General features: G+C 39.3%; 1 protein-coding gene across 1 annotated transcript in view; it reads left to right on the forward strand.

Moving 5' to 3' along the window:
* The window catches only part of FGFRL1 (fibroblast growth factor receptor like 1), a 148,396-nt gene that overhangs the window by 63,592 nt on the left and 58,730 nt on the right, over positions 1-26,074 (forward strand). The window contains exon 3 of the mRNA XM_075856707.1: positions 18,991-19,263. Coding sequence (XP_075712822.1) covers positions 18,991-19,263 — 273 coding nt within the window. The remainder of the gene's footprint in view (positions 1-18,990; positions 19,264-26,074) is intronic.

Consider the following 26,074-nt stretch of genomic DNA (forward strand, 5'->3'; position numbering starts at 1 on the left):
GTAGTTATATTCTTGTATATAGGGGCAGTATTATAGTAGTTATATTCTTGTATATAGGAGCGAGGCAGTATTATATTAGTTATATTCTTGTATATAGGGGGCAGTATTATAGTAGTTATATTCTTGTATGTAGGGGGCAGTAATATAGTAGTTATATTCTTGTATATAGGGGGCAGTAATATAGTGGTTATATTCTTGTATATAGGGGGCAGTATTATAGTAGTTATATTCTTGTTTAATTAGACAAGAAGTCTCACAGGACAAATGCGTGTCAAGGTGGGAGACAAATCTCAACCACCCATATAAATAATTAGAGATAAGGACTCTAACAATACATGATAAACAAGAGAAAAAAAGAGTCCATACATACCAACATATGAAAGAATTAAACATCTTTATTGATAACATAAAATACACTAAATGACATAGACAGAGAATCTAAAATAAATCCTTGTACGGATCACAGATGTATACATTGATAGCAGTACATATATACAATACACAAATGGTATGTACAGTTAATGTAGCTCAATGTAGCTCCAACACAGGGTGCATCAAATAGGAGTAAATTGAAATGTAAGCAGTGCAAGGATGGACAAAATGCCTAACTCAAAAGGCCTGTAACAACTCTAAGTGATTGGTGCCTTGGAAAAACGGCATAAAGCCAAGTTAGGTCCGATAGATGCACTTACCCATGTATGGGAGATTGAGTGTGACCCAGAGGTGTGGAAGAGCGCGCCTCTTAGTTATATTCTTGTATATAGGGGGCAGTATTATAGTGGTTATATTCTTGTATATAGGGGGTAGTATTATAGTGGTTATATTCTTGTATATAGGAGCAGTATTATAGTAGTTATATTCTTGTATATAGGAGGGAGGCAGTATTATAGTAGTTATATTCTTGTATATAGGAGCAGTATTATATTAGTTCTATTCTTGTATATAGGAGCAGTATTATAGTAGTTATATTCTTGTATGTAGGGGGCAGTATTATAGTAGTTATATTTTTGTATATAGGAGCAGTATTATAGTAGTTATATTTTTGTATATAGGGGCAGTATTATAGTAGTTATATTCTTGTATATAGGGGCAGTATTATAGTAGTTGTATTCTTGTATATAGGGGGCAGTAATATAGTAGTTATATTCTTGTATATAGGGGGCAGTAATATAGTGGTTATATTCTTGTATATAGGGGGCAGTATTATAGTAGTTATATTCTTGTATATAGGGGGCAGTATTATAGTGGTTATATTCTTGTATATAGGGGGTAGTATTATAGTGGTTGTATTCTTGTATATAGGGGGCAGTATTATAGTAGTTATATTCTTGTATATAGGAGCCGTATTATAGTAGTTATATTCTTGTATATAGGAGGGAGGCAGTATTTTAGTAGTTATATTCTTGTATATAGGAGCAGTATTATAGTAGTTATATTCTTGTATATAGGGGCAGTATTATAGTAGTTATATTCTTGTATATAGGGGGCAGTATTATAGTAGTTATATTCTTGTATATAGGGGCAGTATTATAGTAGTTATATTCTTGTATATAGGGGGCAGTATTATAGTAGTTATATTCTTGTACATAGGAGGCAGTATTATAGTGGTTATATTCTTGTATATAGGGGGCAGTATTATAGTAGTTATATTCTTGTATATAGGGGCAGTATTATAGTAGTTATATTCTTGTATATAGGGGGCAGTATTATAGTAGTTATATTCTTGTATATAGGGAGCAGTGTTATAGTTGTTATATTCTTGTACTTAGGGGTAGTATTATAGTAGTTATATTCTTGTACAAAGGGGGCAGTATTATATTGATTACATTTGGAATTACTAAGCAGCTTCTCTTACGGTAAGAATAATATGAGATTTGAGTTCTTCATTGAAGCATGATATGCTAAATCAATATTTTTTGAATATTTTTTTTCGTTCAATTTTTTTAATTTCTAAAGCAATGTTTTTTCCCCCAAAACGTTCATAAAGTGTGTTGTCCCACGCTCTGCGTATACAATACTCCCACCTCTGCTTGTTAAACATTGTACAGGGAAACGCCCAGAAGAGCGTCCAGAGCTTTGAGTACATGTAATATAATCGTGACAAGAGATTTCATGCTCTGTCTCCTGTAATACAATAAGAGGTGTTTTCTTGTCTGTGCTTTGCGGGCCGGTTGTTTGGCTCCGTGTGTGGCATCTCCTTGTAATTAACCTGAAGAGTGATTTTGCTTTACTAATTTGTAGGAAGCTGTTTGTGACATCTGCCGGCGCCCCGGGGCTCTTCTGGATGAAGTTGTGTTCCAGTTTTCTTTCACTCCTGAACAAATATGAGCACTTGTTTTTTTTGTTTTTCTTTTGTAATTCCCCGTGGACTATTTTTTTATTTTTTTTTTTTGCCAGCTCTCTGTTTGGATATACATTTTGAAGTCTAGACTTGTGGTACATACAAATCCACTATAGGGCATTTTTACCCCTAAAGGGTTTTTGAATTTTTTTGCAAAATATTATTACATAGATTTATATATTCGGCCATTCTCTGCTCGTAAAATTAGCTATCTTTGCAATCAAAGTATGTCAATAAAGTTAAACCTGTAATGGGGATTTCTATTTTTGACAAAATCTGTCCAAAAAAAAAAAATTCAGCTAAAAAAAATACATGGATGTCATACTATCCTTAGGTTTGCTTACAAATTAAAGGGGTTTACCCAAAAATATAAGTTGCAGCATATTGCTAGGATGGGCCATAAGTTACTGATTGGCGGGCGCCTGACCGTTGGAACCCTGATCATTCGCTAAAACGACGTGGCTTCTGAGCTTCAGAGGTTTTCCGTGCGCAGAATCATTTCCGACCTGGTACTGGGCAGCAACTTGGCCCTAATAATTTGCTCCTAGGGATCAGTAAAGGGTCTCAGTGGATGGACCAACCTAATTAGTAAGTAAAACCCCTTTATAGATGTTTTCCCAGAATCATAAATTATCACTTATCCACAGGATAGGTGATAACTTTGTGATTGCTGGGGGCCCCACCGCTGAGACCCCCACCAATCGTGAAAACGAGGGTCCCGAACCCACAGATGCTCCTCACTGCACCCTTCACACTAAGGAGGAACTTGAAGTAATGATTTTTCTTTTTATTATTTATTGAATTTAGTGTAAAACCAGGAGGTGTTGAAGAGGGAGGACATGGCAGGGACTATGCATTTCTATAAATCCTTGTAGACTCTGTGACTAAATGATGGCTCCATAACTTATCTGCTTCTTAGGGTATGTGCACACACACTAATTACGTCCGTAATTGACGGACGTATTTCGGCCGCAAGTACCGGACCGAACTCAGTGCAGGGAGCCGGGCTCCTAGCATCATACTTATGTACGACGCTAGGAGTCCCTGCCTCTCTGCAGGACAACTGTCCCGTACTGTAATCGTGTTTTCAGTACGGGACAGTAGTTCCACGGAGAGGCAGGGACTCCTAGCATCGTACATAAGTATGATGCTAGGAGCCCGGCTCCCTGCACTGTGTTCGGTCCACTACTTGCGGCCGAAATACGTCCGTCAATTACGGACGTAATTAGTGTGTGTGCACATACCCTTAGAAGAAACAGATGAGGTCAGGAGCATGACTGGGTGGACATAGGAAGAAAAAAAACGCACACATATAATAGAGCAAGTGCTACGTTTTTGATTATTGAGCGGGATGTGCTTTAAACTGTAGAATTATACTGATTTATAGACTAAATTCAGTGCACGGGCCTCGGGTTAGGTTCACACAACACAGTTCAGTCTCGAAAAGAAAAAAGTTAAACTTTTGGAACCTAGCCGTACCATATGGCATAACTAAGACCGGTTGTCATTGGCATTATGAAACACCAGTGTCGTCTCTTAACTTTCCTATGGCACCATTAGCAGCTTGTAAGTGGGTGAGGTAATTTGTTAGACTTGTGTTATTCTTTTCAACACATGGTTATGTATTGCCGTCTCATTAACCATTTTCGCATGAGACGTTGCTGCTGGAGTTATATATAAAATAAAATTATTTGGAAAGAGAATTCTTCAGTTTTTGCTCAGCAATTTTTTTATTTTCTCAAATCCTGTGACTTTCGGTGACAATGTCATATGGCGAAGTCACTTAAAGTAGTTTCCCCTATTGAGTATGGGAGTGACAAGTGTGAACAAGGCTCAGCACTGTATATATTAATTAGTAATTCTCAACTATTTTACCATGGTGGAACCTCTGAAATTCATTTTATCCTCCTGGGGAATGTCTACAACACCCCCATCCCTACTGTACAAGTGACGCTGTTCTATATCTTGAGCTGACAATCAGCCAAACGGTCTTGTGTATTTTTTCTTACTTTTTTTTTTCTGGTAAAAACATTTACATTTTTGTCTGAACGGCCCATGTTGAATGTCATTAAATCCTTTTCGTGAGTCAACCAAGAATGATCTTCTGATCCTTCCAGTACCCACCCACTAAGGCCCCATGCACACGAACGTATTTTTGTCCACCCGTAAATACTGGCGTAAATACGAGTCCTTGGTCACATGTATTCCACCCGTATTTACGGGCACGTTTTCGCTGCAAAATTACACTGCAGTAATCGGCAGCCCTTCTCTCTATCAGTGCAGGATAGAGAGAAGGGACAGCCCTTTCCGTAATAAAAGTAAATGAAATTCATACTTACCGGCCGTTGTCTTGGTGACGCGTCCCTCTCTTGACATCCAGTCCGACCTCCCTGGATGACGCGCAGTCCATGTGACCGCTGCAGCCTGTGATTGGCTGCAGCAGTCACATGGGCTGAAACGTCATCCCAGGAGGCCGGACTGGAGGAAGAAGCAGGGAGTTGTGGGTAAGTATGAATGTCTTTCTTTTTTTTTTTACAGCTTTATCTATATTGTGATCGGTAGCCACTGTCCCTGGTGCTGAAAGAGTTACTGCCGATCGTTTAACTCTTTCAGCACCCTGGACAGTGACTATACACTGATGTCGCCTAGCAACGCTCCCGTAATTACAGGTGCACACACGTAGTCACCCGTAATTACGGGAGCCCCATAGACTTCTACGGCCTGAAATAGGACATGTTCTATCTTTTTCAACGGCACGGGCACCTTCCCGTAAGCATACGGGGAGGTACCCGTGGCCAATAGAAGTCTATGGGCCCGTCATTACGGGCGTTTTTACGTTCGTGTGCATGGGGCCTAAGTAATCCATTCACTTACGTAAATTCCCGTTTATCAAGGCATAACCGTCTTCATTCTTATTCACTGATCTTGGGTGGACAATGATTGATTTGTGCTAATAACTTGTTACAATTTATTGAGTGATTTTTTAAGCTTTTATCTTCGGGTCAGATCAAGAATTTTGTTAGGTTGCAGAAGACCATCTTAAAGATGAAAGCTAATGTGTTGGATATGTGGCCAAACTTTTATCACTTTCCTGAATTCCTTAGACTTATAGGGGCCCAAAATTGGGAAAAATTGCAAATATTCATAGTTGCCATCCATTGTATTATGTGAGGTCAAGGATTTTTACTATAAATTCTTTGGTGGACTCAAGGGTCCTTTAAGAACTTCTGTGGTAGACCTAATTCTTCATCTGTCTTTGGATGAACAGACATAGAGATGATTTGAGGTCTGTAAATGGAATCCAAAAATTTGACTAGTCTTTAGTCTAAGGGGCATTGTAACTACACACAGTACGAGGGTCTGTGGTTTGGTATCTGTCCTGGAGATAAAGGGGGTGAGCTTGGACTGGTCTTTACCCTTAACTTTTATATCATAGAAAACAGTTTTCGGGTGTAAAGTCCTTCAGAGTGATTCCCAAGTTAACAGAACAATCCTCTCCTTCCACGCACATATTACTTGTTCGGCCCAGAGTGCTGATGTTGGAGTGAAACCCGGTACTCCGTTTCCTTGAAATATCTGGTTATCACACGTCAGGTACTCTATGTGGAAAGGTCAAGTGTTCAAGAAGAGAACAGAATCAGGAACCCTGGGGCCAAATACTAAAAAAGAAACGGGATGTCTGCATTTGACCTGTGATAGCTCAGGCACTTAAATGTGTGACTTGTCTAAGTGCATATATGTTGATGCCGTGCCGTTTATTCTGTCACGTCACACAATCGGTTGAAGTCTTAAGAAGAAAATAGACAGCCAAGGATAGAGTCTGAATGTTTCTGTCTGCACTTCATTATATTTTATCTCGCAGGAACAAACAGATTTACAAAATCCTATCCGCTGAGATGATGTCACATGTGCTGCATGTCAGCCATGCACTGCCGGTCCGTCTTCTGGCAGTCTACCTGTTACTTGTCTGTACATCTGGACCCATAATCTAATCTTGGCCTCAATAATCTTTTATACTTATCACTCTTCAGGACCAAATTTACTAGTTAGAAGTGACAAGTATATCTGGGCAATTCTTTACTGAAATAAAAACAACTTTTTGGTTAACTTCAAAGGTTGATTAGATAATTTGTAGTCCGAGTATCCAACTCTCCTGGTTCAACCTAAAATGAAGCACCTTACACATCAATAAACTAATTTTTTGCATTCATAACGTGTCGGTAAACCTGAATGCAAACCTCTGCCCATTGTTGGAAGGTAGATGCCTCATAAAACGGTCTATAGACCGGACAACTTTATATTCTTTCAGTTGAATGCTCCAATATAGTTCATTACGAAAGGCCGTTGAATGTACACACACGATTTCCCCTAATTTCAAATATTTTTGCCTTGGCATTGAACATTTTTGAAAGATTCATATGGAAAGGCTTTCATAGTAGGAATAACTGCCAACCGAGAAAATACTTTAATTCTGTCCAATCAAAGTCCAATCACCTTAATGACAGATTCCATCCGTCCGAACCCATAGCATTGGTACCTAAACTGTAATCATTATAGTCATCTTTTGTTATCGGCCATATCGTGTGAAAGACAAATTACGGTCTATAGCCAGCCTAAAGTTCAACAAGTGCACAACATTATTGCGTGTATGGCACTGTTATCGTATATTTTTACAGGTTGGCTGCGTTACATGCGGGTAGCCGGTCGAATGTCCATGTTGACATTACAAAATACACCAATGAAGCGAGAGCCATTGTTCGTTGCTTCATGACTGGCAGATGTTCCACCGCCGAAAAAAAAAAATCTCGTCGTTTTTGTTCCATCATGTCAAGATTCCTATTTAGTTGCTGGTGTCTTGCTGAGTTTTCGTTGGCTTCTTGCGTTCTCATTGTCCTGTTTGATTTAAGAATCTAATTTTTTTTGAAAAGTTGGTTTTCAATGACTCTTGAGAAGCATGTGGTTTCTTATGAGGTATTAAAACTACGTTTTTAATAGCGTTTAGACAGGACGATCTGCCAAGAAGTCGGGTCAGCTCTTTTTGGAAAATAAAAAGAAAAGCAATCTTTATTTTAACAGTATCTTAAGTTTCACTTTAGGTTCCATAAATATTTGTTGGTGTTCCTTCTTCTAAGACCCTCACGAGGCCCTTGGCAGTAGCATATGCTGTCTACTGAACAGTGAATGTAAATATATTCATTGGAGATAACCAGAAATTGAAGGGTGCCAAGGGACTGACGCCAAGGAAATGGATCTCACTTAAGATTTGAAGAATGTTTCTTTTTTTTCCTACAATGAGACCTGCCAAGCAGTTATGGTCCAGAAGATCTCTGGGTTAAATACACAGGTCCTAAATTTTCCAAAATTTGTTATATAGACAAAACATTGGAAATAGGACTGTGTAGTGGAAAAACATGTTCTCCACCAGCAGCAGTGATGGCGTCTCATATCGTATAAGTGCCATTTTTGACACATTCATTATGGCCAACTTTTTTACCCGTGTTGACTTTGGAGTTTACTTGAAACCCTGATATACAATAATGGATTGAGTTTTCCAAAATTTCTACCAAGGATTAATTCGAATGGTGTTGTTTTAAGTTTGGGTGAATATAATATCACTGTTTTTGTCGGAAATATTAATACAATTCTAAATACTGGGTAGACCAAATACAAAAACTGTGTGTTGTCCATGGCAATCAGTCTGATTTGGTTTGATTTATATGTGTGTATTCGGTAACAAAACCATCAAGGACTATAATTATGTATTAATTATGGATCTTTTTTTTAATTATAATTTTAAGATATTTTTAGCCTGGTCTCTTTTTTTTTTTTTTTTTTTTTTTTGACAAATAATCCTTCTGTCCTTTCCATCCACAATGCCAACAGCTATTTCAACAGTTTACAGTATAGGGAACATTGGTATGTGGTGGATACACTGGGAAAGTAACTCCATTTTCTTAAATACTTTTATAAAAATTCTAAAATAATTATTAATTTGTATTAGTATTTTTATTTTTTACAGTATGAGATACCTGTTGAGTCTTAAGGATTATACCTGTAGGCAAGATTTATTACATGGATTGTTTTTATCCATTTTTTGGGGCTATGGGTAAAAATTTCTGCTCATAATAAAAAAATCTATATAAAAATACCAAACAAAAAATTGTTAAATACAATTTATATTATTGTATTATTATTATTATTATTACTATTATAATTATTGCTACTATTACTGCTATTATCGTTCCTGCCTATTTGGCACGCTCAAAAATGTAGTGATTTTTATTTTTTTCCTGCATTTGCCTGGGGATAAAAATGTAAATCCCCTTCCACCCCACCACATCGTTTTCCAAAAACGCACACAAAGTGCCGACAAGCAGCAGCTATTCACAACACAAGAATTCTACATAAACAGCCCTGCAAGTTATGTACTCGTGTTAAATGAGACATACTGCTTTGATGTTGTATGTCTTTCTACTGGCGGAAGGCCAGATGATCAAACTTACGATTTTGACACTGGTCTTCGATGAGGTCCTCTCTGACCTTGTTAACCGGACCCCATAAATAGTTGGTCTACATCCTTATTGGCTGCTGGGTCTTCCTCCACCTCTCTCAGCTGTTCTATAGAATTATCTGTGCAGACCGGTTTCATCATGGCAGACACCTGACCAGCATGCATAGACATTGAGACTCCGGGCTTCTCTGAATGGCTTTCGACACTGTCTTGTACGGTGATGGCATTGTTCTGATCATTGTATATGTGCACTGGCTCCTGCATACATTGCAAATATAGAACAAGGATGATCTAGAGACATTCCCTGGAGGTGACGTGTATTACCCCAGCCACACTGGAATGTTCTACAATCCTAAATTAAGAAAATCCCAATACCCTTTTTACTGTCCTACCTTGCTAAATGTCATATTTAGTATTTATGTCCTTCATAAAGAATAAGAATTTGGGGCAAAGATTTTGTTTTCTGCTCTATGCCCTAAATAAATATCATTGGCACTGAGCAGCTGGAGCAGTAGGGTTGCACCTTTCCCACTCAAAAATACCAGCAAGGTTAACAAATTGAAAAAAGTTGGTGTGGTTTTCAGGGTGTGGCCATACACATTAGATGAATGTCGGTCATCCCCACTACACACACTGTGCCCCTTAATACAATTTGTGTCTCGCCCAGAAAGTGCTCCATTAAAATAGTGTCATAGGCTGTGCCCCATACACATAATTTAGTGCCACACGCAGTGCCCCTTCGAGAAAGTGGCATGCACAGTGCCCCTTGTAGAAAGTGACACACAGTGGCACTTGTAGACAGTTCCATACAGTGCCCCTTTTGACTCCAGACCCATTATCGGACTTCAGACCAAACGAAAAAAAAAAGTCTAAATTGAAAAAAAGAACCTAACCTTTTAAGTTTCCTGACACTCCAGTGCTGACGTTCTGTGGTCCCCATTGGTCTTGCAGCAATGACATCACGTACAGTTAGGTACCATCAGATCAATAGCACAAATGTTAGGAGTGGACAATTCAACTGTTTGGTACATGGTAACACAAACCCCAACATATAAACATACAAATAAATGACAACCACAACTTTTTAATTGGAAAATATAGGCCGCAATGTTTATTAAGGGTTACCCAAGAATAAATAATTGAATACAACATAACCATAAAATTATTGAAAATTCATTAATCAATCATCATAAAATGATTGAACCAACCATTAGCTGGGAGACTAAACCCCACTAGTAAACATCGCAACAGGGAAACCCTTTTAAAAAAGGGAGGGCTGGGCGGGGCTTGTCTTGAATCCTCTTCAAACGGCCCGGAACACTGCCGAACACCGGAATTTAAACAGGAAATCTTCCCGCCATTGCTGCTCAACATCCAATCAGTAAAAAGCGCGGGCTTCATGAGCGCAAGGTGGAAAATTCCAGAACCTGCTCGTACATTCCTGTACAGCTGACCTCAACCTGACCCATGCAGGTAAGTACCAACTGTGATAATAAAAGAGGGGTGGGGAGGAAGAAACCATCCAGAAAACCAAAAACCTTGAATTATAAAAATTATGTGGGGCTGTGATACCATGTGTCCCCCAAGCGATTGCTATGGGGGGCCCTGACATTCTTGGAAACAAAAAAGAACGCACTGGTGATCTCGTGAACTCCAAAATGCCTGGACGTCCACGGAAGACAGCACTGGTGGATGATCGCAGAATCCTTTCTATGGTGAAGAAAAACCCCTTCACAACATCTACCCAAGTGAAGAACACTCTCCTGGAAGTAGGTGGATCAGTATCTAAGTCTACCATAAAGAGGAGACTTCATGAGAGCAAATACAGAGGGTTCACCACAAGGTGCAAACCATTAGGCCTCATTCACACGACAGGGCTTCCCGGCCGGGTGCCGGCCGTTCATAAATCGGCCGGCACCCGGCTGCATTAGGAATAATAGACCCCTAATGGGGCTATTCACACGACCGATTTTTTGACAGCCGGGAAAACCGGCCGTCAAAAAATAGGACATGCTCTATTTTCAGCCGGGTACCCGGCCGCCCAGCTCCCATAGAAGTCTATGGGGCCGGGTAATACACGGCCATCACCGGAATGTGTCCCGAGTGATGGCCGGGTTTTCTGTCGCTTGCGCTCTATCTCCTACTCACAGCGCAGAGTGCATATGAGGAGGAGGAGTTTATGCCATTCGGACGAATGGCTGTGCGCTACACTGTGTGGCAGGGCCGGGGTGTACAGCAGGTGGAGGGAGCGCTGCGCTGGCTCCCTTCCCCTGCTTGTTTTAAAAGCGCCCTGGCTCGGCGACACCTTCCATGGCGCCGCTAGCAGCTGCTGCGGCTGCTACTACTGTAGCGACGCCACTATAGCAGAGCAGGGAGGTATCTCCCCACTCTGCTATGTGCTAGCTCCATTTTAGCTCCCTGAAGGAGCGGAATCCCCGTGTGTTCGGGGATTCCGCTCCTGGACAGAGCGCTTGATGTCTCTGTCCATATCTGGGCAGTGACATCAGGGGAAACTCCTGAAGCGGAATCCCCGAACACATGGGGATTCCCCTTCAGGAGTTGCCGCTGATGTCACTGTCCAGATCTGCCCGGCCCGGAACGGATGCAAAAATAATGCAAACCGGCCGGGAAAAATTGCCGATTTTACCGGCCGATACTCGGGCTCGGGCGGGACCCGGTCGTGTGAATCCCGCCTTAATCAGCCTCAAAAATAGGCCGGATTAGACTTTGCCAAACATAGTCTGATTCAACAAAATGCAGCAAGGTGATTGGACGTTGCTTCACAGTACAGATGGACAATGACCCAAAACATACTAAGTAAGCAACCCAGGAGTTTATAAGGCAAAGAAATCGAATATTCTGCATTGGCCGAGTCACTCACTGGATCTCAACCCGATCGAGCTGCATTTCACTTGCTGAAGACAAAACTTAAGGCAGAAAGAGCCACAAACAAGCAACAACTGAAGACAGCGGCAGTAAAGGCCTGGCAAAGCATCACAAAGGAGGAAACCCAGCGTGTGGTGATGTCCATGGGTTCCAGACTTCAGGCAGTCATTGCCTGCACAGGATTCTCTACAAAGTATTCAAAAATTATTTTTTTTATTTACGGTAATGTTAATTTGTCCAATTACTTTTGAGCCCCTGAAATGAGGGGAAAAATGGCGGCAATTCCTAAACGTTTCACAGGATATTTTTGTTCAACCCCTTGAATTAAAGAGGCTCTGTCACCACATTATAAGTGCCCTATCTCATACATAAGGAGATGGGCGCTGTAATGTAGGTGACAGCAATGCTTTTTATTTAAAAAAACGATCTTTTTTCACAACGTTAGGAGCGATTTTGGTTTATGCTAATGAGCTTTCTTAATGCCCAAGTGGGCGTACATTTACTTTCGACCAAGTGGGCGTTGTACAGAGGAGTGCATGACGCTGACCAATCGGCATCATGCACTCCTCTCCATTCATTTACACTGCACTAGCGATATATCCAGCAACGGATACGAAATCTCGCGAGATCACGGAGCTAAACGAGATTTGGTTTCACTTGCCGGAATCTCACAAAAAAGAGTCAGAAGTGTCAGGATTCTGAGTACACATGACGTCCAGACTGGATTTCATGTATATTCATTATCAGGACACTGTAGTAATGTTAGGGCTTGTGTATGAGGCTGCACATAGTGATATATCTATATCGCTAGTGCAGTGTAAATGAATGGAGAGGAGTGCATGATGCTGATTGGTCAGCGTCATACACTCCTCTGTACAAAGCCCACTTGGTCGAAGGTAAAAGTACGTCCACTTGGGCATTAAGAAACTCATTAGCATAAACCAAAATCGCTCCTAACGTTGTGAAAAAATATCGTTTTTTTTTAAAAAAAGCATTACTGTCACCTACATTACAGCGCCGATCTCCTTATGTAGGAGACAGGGCACTTATAATGTGGTGACAGAGCCTCTTTAAACCTGAAAGTCTAAACTTCAATTGCATCTCAATTGTTTCATTTCAAATCCAATGTGGTGGCAGCGAAGCCCAAATCATGAAGATTGTGTCACTGTCCAAATAACTCTGAACCTAACTGTGTATAATTCACGTCACCACTGTAGACGTTAACGGCTTCGATACTTAAAGTTTGTCACCGGCAATTATTATTACTGATAAAAACCTCTGCCGGCACCGGCTTCTTGATGTGGATACTGGCCGGGCCGGTGGCATATTGGCCAGGTGGCAACTTTATTCACGAGTCTGGGAAAGCTTTTCAGTGTGGTTTTCCATCTAGGTACCCCAGAAACCGATGTAATTCATTATTTAGAATACAATGTATTTTCATTTTCAAAAATATCTATCTATCCTATCTATCTATCTATCTATCTATCTCATATCTATCTATCTCATATCTATCTATCTCATATCTATCTATCTCATATCTATCTATCTCATATCTATCTATCTCATATCTATCTATCTCATATCTATCTATCTCATATCTATCTCATATCTATCTATCTATCTATCTCATATCTATCTATCTATCTATCTCATATCTATCTATCTATCTATCTCATATCTATCTATCTATCTATCTATCTATCTATCTATCTATCTATCTATCTATCTATCTATCTATCTATCTATCTATCTATCTATCTATCTCATATCTATCTATCTATCTATCTATCTCATATCTATCTATCTATCTATCTCATATCTGTCTGTCTGTCCTTTCTCAGCTTGTTCCGCTCATGTTCGGAATTTCCTCTTGACAATTATGGGTAATGTGTTAATAGGTTCACTTTGAACTGTATTACAGCACGTAGTCTCATAGGAACCATTTCATGACAAGTATGGAGGCCATATGTGAATTTCTTTCGCTAAACGCTCCTTCCAGCGCAGGAATGATCTCCGGACTCCCTCCCCAGGATGCCATTAAAAGTGGTTCACAGAAAGTTAGGAATGTGGAGAGGGATTTTGTCAGTGCCTTGAGGTGCAAAATACTCCCACAGTGCACATGATGCCGCTATCCGCAAAAACTGCACACGTGAGCCATGCTACTGGGCATTATGTGTATTGTGGCACTCCCCATGGCACCCAGGAGAATACCCGCTGTCATTGTCAGAACATTTACGCCAGAATTTCATTGGTTGCCATAAGCAACACCACTTTTTAATTTTCATTACACAATTAATCTGACAACATTTTTGGCCTACAAACTGGCTGCCTCATTAAGTCTTTTCATTTAAAACTAGACCGACATTTTGGGGTTGTTCTCCATGTCCAGAATCTCCTTATCAGTAAAGTGAATGACTGACTGTAAAATGAGGACTTTAATTTTTGGTCAATTTTTTAAATTTTTTTTTTTTTACATACAAATGAAATAAAAAAAAAAAATAAGACAATAAAATATTTATATCTACATAATAAGATTTATTGACATATACTGCGACAATTTATGACTGCAGGTGTCCTCTTTGATAAATCTGTCACAACATACATCATTCAAATGATAATTCTAGATGTCACACACGAGATTAGGCGTACGGCTAAAACAACAGGAGGAAATACATGGATAAATGTGGGCCACTGGCGTATCTTACACCAGTCTTAGTAACAGAGAGAGTTGCTGCAAAATGTATTAAGACGCACCCTCTGAATAAATTTGTGTGAGACGCGGAAAACCGAATCTACGTAGATTTGGACCACATTTTTGCCTCTTTTTGGGCTTTTTAATGAATACATTTTACGTAAATTAAAGTCGTTTACTTGGATACCACTCTTACTTTTCTCGTCACTTTCCAAGAAACGTTGCGTTTTTTATCGCAAATTTCTCGCACGTTGGGATTTGTAAATTATTTTTTTTTTCACAACTTGAACAAAACAACTTGAGCCAAAATGTTTACATTTTGTCTAGAAATATTCTATTTCAAATGAAAGAAAAACTTGCCCTGTCTTTTTTCTAATAAACCGGGGAAAAGGAAATAGAAGAATAAAAATAGACCCGCAAAAAAAAAAGTCAAATAAAAATAGCAGCAGTTTATTGGACTGTGTAGGAATTTGACTTCGCATGACCATAGCTATGCTTTGATAAATGGTTTGCCCTTCGTGTGCCAGTATGGCATCAAACGGCCTTTTCTATGTGTTCAGGGTTTGTGTTTGTTTGTATTGGCCGAGATTCCAATTCTGGATGGGGCCCATTATAATCCGCAGAAGAATATACATTGAGTTGCGCAGCTGTTGTATAAGACAGGTGGACAACTCATCTCTTTTTCGCAGAATTGACCCTGCAGTTGCTTATCCTTTACTGACACCGATACATTGCCACTTTTGTCTGGGGGGGGGGGGGGGGGGGAAGAGGTCTGGAAAAATATATATATTTTATAGCTTTACAGGCATTCATATCAGTATGGAAAATTGTGATTAACAATACCGCCAATTGTAGATTTGATTGTCGGCCAAAAATTGTATAATTATAAATCTGCCATCTGACAACGGGTTAATTTAAGAAATTCATTTAAAAGAAAAATTTCAGAAGTCAAGAAATTGTTTTAATATTAAAGCGTCTCTGTCACCAGATTATAAGCGCCCTATCTTCTACATAATGTGATTGGCGCTGTAATGTAGAGAACAGCAGTGGTTTTTATTTTGAAAAACGATCATTTTTTAGCAAGTTACGAACAATTTTAGATTTATGCTAATGAGTTTCTTCATAGACAACTGGGCGTGTTTTTTAAAAAAATAAAAAAAAAAACTTCCGTTAAATTGAAGAAACAGCAGAAAAATAGACTTGTAAATAAATGACCCAAATATATTTTTTTAATTTAATATTAAATTTTTTTTGTATTTTTTATTTTTTTTGGTGCATAAATTGTAACGATGAGATTTAGCTGCCGCCTTATGTAAAACCAAAAATAAGATATCGTGGTATAGCCATGTATTGTGCGAGATGACAAGGCCACCGTTGCTCCATTGACCAGCTGAGCTCCGCTATATCTGTATGGTCAAATAAGCTTTGGATGTGAAAAATTTCTGTATATTTTACCAGCATAGTCCAGGCGGCCTTATCACGGGCACATAAGTCAAATATTTATCAGACAGAGGTGAAAAATTCTGTGTATCCTTGTGTACATGTGGGTATATCATTAAACATACCAGAGCTCGACGGAGGATGCGTTACTGTCCTTACGTGGAAGAGCTAAGCAGCTGATGTATTAAATATATACTGTGATAAGCCGCTGCATTAAAAGACAAATTTCACAGGGCAATTATGTTGACTTATCGACGACCAAAACGGTAGATTTAGTAATCTCCTTATCTCTTTAACGCCATTCGTGTAAGAAAATATTTTAATGTCTGTGCTCGTATGAAATATTAGTATACACATGTATACTGTACGATTACATGCCATTACATCTTTATGTAGTCGTTTTACAAATATTTTTGCTTTTCCCTTTTTGTTTTTATACTTTGTCATAAAGTTTTATGGTATTAGTCCATCCAACAAAAATTACAGTCCTGGCCAATCTTCTCTTAAAGATTTTTCCTATTTTTGCTCTAGTAATTCTAATGAGCACAAGCAGATCTGACCTCTATACATACTTTTAGAGTTGATTGCTCTTTCTATATTTTTAAAAGGTACAAGGGCCTCAACCATGCCCTTTGGACAAGGTTCCTTTCTACAGGGACTCTCCGAGATGATTACCTATAATCTGTGGTGGAACTGTTTGATTTTCCTACAGTGCCACCACAGGGGAAATGAAGCATTACACAATTCTCACTGAAATCAATGGTCTTGCTGTGTAATTCACAGATGTGCTGGGTCCTCCAGAGAGAGAGACTTTCTTTGTAGCCATTCTTCACTCTAAAGATTAGGATCTTGAACAAGGAACGTCACTCTACTGACTCAATTTCCTAATAGATGTTTTGAAAATAGATTTTCTGAACTGGACAATCCGTTTTAATGACCTCATATTTGAACATCTGCTTACATTAGACCCCCAAATTTTAGTATTGTGAAATTTTTTGCGACACGTCGCAGTCTAAAACAATATTTGATTGTTGAGGTGACACTATTGCTAACTTGGTTACATGGTCCATCAATTTGGAGGTTGACTACATGACAAGACCCCATCAGGTTGACATTTGCTCTTCACATAGTTGGAGCCAGTATATAATGGCTGTCTGTTGTGGCTCTTGTACTATATGATGTCACCTATGTAGCACTAGTTGATGGGAGTGTATATGGAGGAAGACATAAGGAGATTATGTGGGTTAAAGAAAGGAAACGATGGAAGTTTACGCAATGAGGTACTGTTAATTTTCTACACATTTGATTTAGGCAGGTTTTTTAAGAACATGACCCCTATTTCGGCTATATTAATATATTTTAGATCAGGATTGGTGCAGGTACAGCCGTGCTGTAATATCAAATCTGGACCAAGCTATCTCATCTCACTTCAGTGCCAGCGTAAAGCTAATGTTGGCTGAACACCTGCAGATTTTAGGCTGCTGTCCAGTTTTTGTATTTGCATAATACAAAAAATTTTTGTACCCTGTGATTGTCAAATAACATCTTACAGAAAAGTAACAAGCACTTGACCATGTACGGCCAAGGTATTTTTAAGACGAGCGCTATTTTTGTATGTATATGTATGTTTTTTTCTTTTCATATGTGTATAGCATTGGTTGGAGGACTTGTGCCAATGGGCATCTGAACGTGAAAAATAGTTAGCACTCGGAGGGCAGCGATTTAGCAAGCACACGCTTTATTGAAATGTATCACATTGCTATAAAGTGCAGCGTAGGCGCATCGTAGTATAAAACCACATGAAGATTGCATAATCGCCTTTATACACTGTGCTGGCTCAGCGCTGACAAATGGGAACGTTTTTTTTTTTTAAAGACCGGAACTTGACACAAAAATAAAATAATACACAACTCCTTTTAATACATTTCCACAAAAATTTTCAGTTGTAAAAAATCTTAAAGTTTAATAAAAAACATTTTTTGGACCGCACTAGATCTGAAGCCGGAGAAGGAAAATATATATACAAAAATCTGGGTAGAGAATACGAGCTTGTAGATCTTAATCTTCTGACGAGAGCTGTCTACAAGGACTCGAAGTAAAGGTCAATGCCATGGAAGTGGTTTTGGGGTTGAGGCCTGGCACCAGCAACTCAGAATGAAGGAGCTCAGCTCGGGAAATCTTCAGAATCCGCACTTGATTTATTGTGTTCAGCTATGCCATGTAACCGGAGGATGACCAAGTAACTCATGCTATTTTTGTAAATTCATTGCGTACTAGACCATATCACCGTGGAGTGGATCTCCGAGTTCCCACCTATTTATTTTTTTCATTGTTTTTATAGCTCCAACATATTTTGTGGTGCTCTACAAAAATTTTCACTATTCACAATCTACATTTTCTTATTAGTATGTTTTTGGAGCGTGGGATGAACCGGTAGTACCCAGTGAAAACCCAATCAAACATGGGGACAACATACAAACTACATGCAGGCCTTAGGCCTCATGCCCACTTGAGTTACTTTCTTCAGGGTGCTATCCGTTTTTTTTAACTGATAGCTCCCTGACACATTCATTTCTATGGGACCTTGCACACTTCTGTTTTAATGGAACCGTGTGGCCGTTCCGACAAAAATAGAACAGGTCCTACTCCTGTCCATTTTTGACGGAACAGTCTTGGCCATTTCATTCATTTGGTCCCTTGAAACAACGGACTGCACACGGGAGCCATCCGGTCCGTGTTTCATGGATCCGTCATTCGCTGCCGCACGTCGATCAATGACTGTATGCATGAGGCTTTAGATTCAAACCCAGGACTCAGCATTGTGTGCTAATCATTGAGCCACCGTTCGTTGCTTGTTTGACTTCCACGCGATATTGGGATAAAAAATAATGCTGTAATTCTGGTAAGAAAAAAAGTTTCCATGGCATTTTGTCAATGCCATGGATGTGGACTTTGGTATGTAGCAACAGCAAACCAGGATGAGGAGGCCTCCTCAATAGTTCTAATATATTGTCTAAGGCTCAATTGACTTCCATGCAATGTCGGGATTAAAACTAACTATAATTTTGGTAAAATTTTTTGTAAAATTAGTTGATATTTTATATATTGTTTTCTTTATAGGTCCCCCACGCATTTCAGACAAAGTGATCCACCGGCAAACCGTAAGATTAGGAAGAACCATCAAACTGCTGTGCCCGGTTGAGGGTGACCCCCCACCTCTTACAATGTGGATGAAAGATGGTCGATCAATCCATAGTGGTTGGACCAGATTCAGGACATATGTTCAAGGTTTGAAAATTAAAGATGTGGAAAGTGAGGATGCGGGGAGCTATATTTGCAAGGCCACCAATGGATTTGGAAGCATCAATGTGAATTACACGCTCATTGTTATAGGTATGAAAATCTTTTGTTATGAAATCATATTTCTCAAGTTCACAGTATACAGTAGATCCTGATTTTATTCTGGACACCATTTAGAGTTTACCTATAGAATACATTAAAAATTCATTACGTTTGTAAATACATTAAGAACACTGATGCTTTGTTACAGTACCATGCTGCATTCACAATTCTGCAGGCTTCAGAGCTGAAATCTCACATCATCCTTGCTGGCTCAATTTCTATCTAGAGTTACGTTTGTTCATTTGTATTATCGGACGAGTGAGCATGTTTCTTTGTTGCTATAATTAGAGAGGGGATAATCTCTTGGTCGTGTGTTTGCCAACAAGCTTGCTGACTGTTTCCTATCTACATAATTGTGAATGCAGCCCTGGACTATTAAACAGGCTATATTTCTATACCAGTACAAGATAACGGATGCAAAGTGTTTACCAAGTAAATTGTAAATTGGTGCTCAAAAGTGAGAATATATTCTACAGAGATTGTCTGCTTGGGAAGAGTCCCCAATAGTAAGGTGATCGCAGGGTGTACCGCTACTAGGACCCTCTGCGATTATTTGTAATTTGGTATGTTATTGGTTAGGGTAGGTTACAACTCATTGTGAAATTCCTTTAACCCCGCATTTAATAATCCAGAAAATCTGCTAATCCAGCATGAACTGCAGTATAATTTGGCATTTCATGAGACCTCATTTAGATTAACCCTTTATTTTACGTTTTTATTCTTACCCTTACATTTGAGTTTTATATCTTTTCGATGGCCATTCAATAATCCAGAACATTTGATATTCTGGCACCCATTAGGTCACGTAAATGCCGGATTAAAGGAAGTAAATTGAAGTCGATACTCTTTCTTGCACCTACTAGAGACGATGACAATGATTGATCGTTGCTGTAAATCCCTCGATGACTCAACCATTAGGAAGGGCTCCATATTTGCAGTGAATAATGCTGCGGGGTTGGTCATGATGACTGTTTCCCTTAAATGAGTAATATTTGGCTACTGTTTTGACCAGCTGCATCATTTGGGGGATTCCGAGAGGTGAATCGGTTAAAACAAGGTCATCTTCTCTGTATCAGATTAGTAAAGTCGGCTATAACTTGTGGTGTGCGTACTTGGCAGAATTCTGCATGACTGGAAAAAATATGACATTTACGCTGGCTCGCCCTTTGGTATGTGCTCAGACGCCAATCTTGTTCAGAGATGGAGCAGTCCTGGGCATGAATACACACAGATAAAAAAAAATATATTTATTTTTTTGTCTATTTTTCATAAATTAAATATTTAAATATATATTTTTTTATATTTTACAAATAAAATGAATTAAAAAAAAATTACTGATTTTTTTCATCCTGTTTGACTCTCTTTTCAGCTAATATTTTTGCTGCGGGCGTATTATCACTTCTGTAGACTTCTATTTGGCCCTACAGTACAGTCCTATGCATCCGATTTCATAGAGACATACAGAGTTTTTGTTTTATTGGATTCCATATTATTTGGACAGAAAAAAAATTGTGACATCGTCCATCGGACTCCAGATTACTGAGGTTATTCTCCCTTACCAGCAAAATGTGGGTTATCCCTTCAGAAGAGGGACACCAAGGAGTTATGTGTGAATGAGGCCTAATAGTCTGAATGGGACATCCGCAAGGGTGGATTGACCATTTGGGCATATGGTTAATGCCCGAGGGCCCATAGCCACAAGTGGCCCATAGCCTTTAACCTACCCTTTCCCCCAAGAGATACACGAAAAAAAACCAGGCTCAAGTATAAATTATAAGAGTCAGTTCACACTGAGTTTTTTGGCGCTGATTTTGACCCGGAAACCAAAAGTGAGTCAAACAGGCTGAAATAAAAAACAGTATTTTTTTTTTAATTCATTTTATTTGTAAATGTAAATTGTAAATGTAAATTAATTATTTACTTTTGAAACATAAAATAGACCAAAAAAAAAAAAAACATTCCGAAATTGCCCCCCATTGATTTGAATAGGAGGCAGAGGCGTTTTTTTTTCCCCGGACGACTTTTTTTTTCCGGTTCCCGGCTCTAACCAACTATTGAATCGACGAGATGCGGAAAAAAACCTGTGGAGCTAGTTTCTGGGCGTTTTTTTGCCCGTAGTCATTGCATTAGATTCAATGGCACTGGGTGGAAAACGCAGCGAAAACAATGAAAAAAAAGTGCAGGCAGTTCAAAATCTGCCTCAAAATTCCTGGAGGAATTCTGAGTCAGATTTTTTTCTGCCTGCGAAAAACTCAATGTGAACAGGGCCTAACTTTGTGGGTTGGTAAGAGTCCCATAACCATTATTGTGCACCCAGACAGCAGGCTTTTTGTTTTTTCTTTTCTTCCACCTGTCATCGTCTAGTCCAAATTATATACAGTAAATAAAATAAACTCTGGAATAACGTACGTTTTTTTTTGGGCCTAAGGGTCCTCCAGTACAAATCGCCTAGTCATTTTGACGTGATTGTTATGCCTAGTCCTTAGGAAGGTGTAGAAATGTAGTTAATTCTACAACATGCAGGCTATACGACAACCTACGGACGACTGATGGAATTTTTGGATGACGTAACAGCACGGATGATGCAGTAAATACCTTCTCTAACCCTCCGCGGCCATTCGGCTTTTATCAGCTAATCTCAAAGCTCGTCTCCGATTGGCTGCTGTGCGTTTCCTCGCATGTGTCCTCCCCGGGCTAGTAAATAAAATGTCTTCCAGATTAATTTAGACTCCAGGACACTATTTATAGTTTATCAGTATCAAAAACATATTCTGCTAATGCTGAAAATTACTTCCCCTTTAATGTTTTCAGATGTTTTTGAAGAGTCATAAAAATTCAAGTTCTTCCATTCGCTCCCATACCGCATCCATGCTTTCTCCAGATGCCGGGGCTTAATGCACTGTGGATATAGGATAAGCTGGGAGGATTATGTATATATGCATGGCAATGAATAAACATCCACTTTTTAGCTTCCAAAAATGTCCTTTCGGAGATTTCTCAGCTAAGCTGTCTGTGTGTACTGTATCTTGTACAAATAAATGTCAGGGATGGGAATAATCCAGCCTAACAATCTCTGCAGATGTGAAATTTATCAGGCTACAGTCATCAGTTCAGAGCAGGGTGCAAAAAACGAAAATAAAAAATAAAAAATTGTTAAGTCTGCGGACTAAAGAATATTTTAAAATCAAGTCAATATTTTTTTTTCTCGTATTTATTACAAATATCTACAGTAAAATTCCAGTAATCCAGCACCTGTGGTCTGGATGTTCGGATAATCTATCAAAAATAGCTCCATGCCGGACTATCACAAGGATTGACCTGGTAGTCGGACACCTGTCCTCGGGTGGGTGGGATGTAAGACTGATTTTAGGGTTCTCCGAGCATAATTCTCAACATAATTAATAGTAATTACCAAGTGAACCAAAAAATTTTGACCGTGATTCCCAACCTTTTTTTTACCACGGAAGAACTGCTACAAATTTTTACCCCATCCTGGGAACCCCCTACAACTATTCCATGCCCACTGTACAAGTGAAAGCTCTTACTGCTGCTGTCTTCTGGGGGTCCCCGAACCAGGTACCAAGGAGAACCCCAGGATTTCATTCAACCCTGATGAGGAAACAATGATCAATACTGGCAACTTTTTGTGTCCAGCCAAATTGGTCTAGAATAAGGTAGGAAAATTTGATTGGAAGACCAGAAGCCGCAGACTGAGCAGAAACCAATCAAGAAAAAGTGGAAGAGTGAAGAGTGGCTCCATAACTGGATCGCTATTCGACCATCCACACATATGGCCAAATCCAACAGGATTTTGAAGTCCTTTGTAATTGTCTATCAGCAACATAACATCCCTAATAACCACCATACACCTTCTCTCCATGTTCCATCCATGTGTCAGGACTGTGTTTTATGTCCAAAATGATCTACGTTGCATCGGTCTCACTGTCATTCTGTGCCTTTGAAGTCAGGAGGATGGGAGAGTTTGGACCATCTGATTTCACTAGAGGGATTTAAATTGGCACAACAATGACATATTGAATCGATTCTGCTCCGGATTCCCCGGAGAACGCACCTTTCAGCAATTAGTAAAGCCCTCATTAGTCCACGTAAGTAGCCTAAAGTAACCCGACCGGCACCCACGGAGAGATTTATAAAAAATGTGAGGCTAATGATTTTTGAAAATTGTTAAGTGCAGTGATTGTGTATGTGTATATATATATGTGTGTGTGTGTGTGTGTGTGTGTGTATATATATATATATATATATATATATATATGCGTGTGAATAAATATATATGTGTGTGTGTGTGTATTTGTATATATATATATATGTGTGTGTGTGTGTGTGTGTGTGTGTATATATATGTGTGTGTGTGTGCATATATATATATATATGTGTGTGTGTGTGTGTGTATATATATATATGTGTGTGTGTGTGTGTGTGTGCATATATATATATATATATATATATATATATAGCATTACTTGTGCATTAAATAATACCGTTCAGTAGCATAGGGCCCTAAATACATCTAAAAAATGCCATTAAAATGCTAAACTAGGTGGCGCAATTTAGCTCAATAAGAATCCCCTCGATCCCCCCATTGTTCAGTCGACTCCCAGCACCACACAGCTTTCTCAATGTGCTTGGGACTCACTTCAGATTGTGAAAACAGTCAAACGTTTTCAGTAGACCTTCTTTTTGAGAAGATCACCCCTTTATCTAGACCAGATTACCTGTAAAAGAAGTTCAGTTGCATTATATACTTTGCATGCTGGCCACCTTACTCTAGAGGACCACTCCTCCACTCCCCTAGATTTTGTGTGGTCGTCTCAGAGGTTTTGCTGTATGTATTTCGTTCAATTTTGAGTCCTTTGCAATATAAAATATTTTTGTAGAACATTATGAATGGCATATTCTTCTCTGTTCCTTTTTATAGCCCCTAAGGAATCATTGCAGAGGCTGCGGCACACACACAAAGTGCCTTATGAAGTTGTCTAGTCAGACCTTCGTCTCCATGCTCTTGTTTTCCTTGGTAGTGCCGCAAGCAAACATTTTTGATGGTTTACTGCATCCGTAGATTTCTTCCCAGACTAATAAGAGAAGCTGAACTCCCTTACCTTGAGTATCTGTTAGATTTCTTCCTTGCTTGTATGTAGAAGTTTGCTAATTTAATGAAGAATCGGGACATCCGAGAACCGAGCGTGTAGTCTTTAACCAGTAGTCGAGTTAAACAGGCTTTGTGGCTTACCACAAGATTTGGAATGCCAATTACTACACAAAAATGACAAGTTCAGGGAGAGGAATCCTTCTCTAAACCAACAACTATTGACGTCTATTTAAAAAAAATCTATATATAAAAAATTCAAAAAGTTCAGCCTACGGAAGAATAAAAGATAAAAAAAATGCACAGAAAATCGGGCAAAAATAATAAGCAGCTGGGGTTGAAGTGAAGAGGTTTCATAGTAAACCGCATAACACTGTCCGTCGTCCCCTGAACGACTGCTGAATATGATTTCCCTGAGGGATTACGAGGAAGTGAATGTGTTTTTTTATTAATTTGTGTGTTCCGGGTTAAACCAATTGTGTAAACAGAAATATTCACTCAGTAATAATTTATTAAAATAAACGATCTCCACTTAGTTTGAAAAAATAGACATAGTAATAGGAATAACATGATGTGTCTTCAGCTTGGTCGGCGAGTACAACGTACCAGTGTATTTCGAGGAGTTGGGTTTCATCCATGGTATGACTCAGTGGATCTCCTTGAGATGTTGTCTCCACACAGGGTACAACCAATGGGAAATTTGTTTGATTTCTATTTGAGTTCACAGTACGTTTATAGTCAATTATTGGCACAGCCCATAAAATTGTTGCCACCACAACTACCGATAGGTCAGTGCCAGTGGTACATCTCTTATAACACCTTCACAGAGTCCTTCTTAGGCTTCGTTCACATCTGCGGCGGGACTCTGTTCATGGGTTCCATCGGAGCTTTCCATCAAGGGAACCCATGAACGGAATCCAAACTGAAACAAACGGAAAACATAGGTTTCTGTTTGTATCACCATTCATTTCAATGGTGACCAATCCAGTACAAATGGTTTCCGTTTGTCACCATTGTGCAAGGGTTTAGTAGCTTTGACGGAATCAATACCGTAGTCTACTGTGCTATTCATTCTGCTATTCTATTCCGTTTGTTTCAGTTTGGATTCGGTTTATGGGTACCCCTGACGGAAAGCTCCGACAGAACCCATGAGTGGAGTACCGACGCAGATGTAAACAAGGCCTTAGTGAGATTAGCAAAAAACTAGGCTACATTCGATTTGTATTCTTGTAGTCAGTGGACGAGCACTAGAATGGGATTGACAGCACCATGGGATTCAAGTAGGAATGGCTGGCTTTCCCACCTATGTCAAGACCATCATACTATTACCATGGTCTTCATGCAGAGCTAACCGTTTCCGTTTATGGATACCTATGATTGGGAGCGTGGCTGATTGACTTCTAACAAAAGTCTATGGCCGGAAACCCCTTTCAAGAAGATTTTATGACCTTTGAATAATTGAATATGCCGTGGTGTCTGCTATGATGTTGTTATCTCTTGACCTTGAAGATAGGCTCCATACTTCCAACTCTTTTTTTTCGAAGCCATTATAAGCCTAACATTGCCCATGTTCCCCAGCTGCTAGCTATTCCAGATTTCATTGATGCCATGTGCTGTAACTGGTGCTTGCATTTTGTTCTTCTGATGGCAACGAAGATCAAAGGCCATACAGATGTTTTTTGTCGTCTTATCTTT

Source organism: Rhinoderma darwinii, chromosome 1 (genome assembly GCF_050947455.1).
Source record: "Rhinoderma darwinii isolate aRhiDar2 chromosome 1, aRhiDar2.hap1, whole genome shotgun sequence".
NCBI lineage: Eukaryota > Metazoa > Chordata > Amphibia > Anura > Rhinodermatidae > Rhinoderma > Rhinoderma darwinii.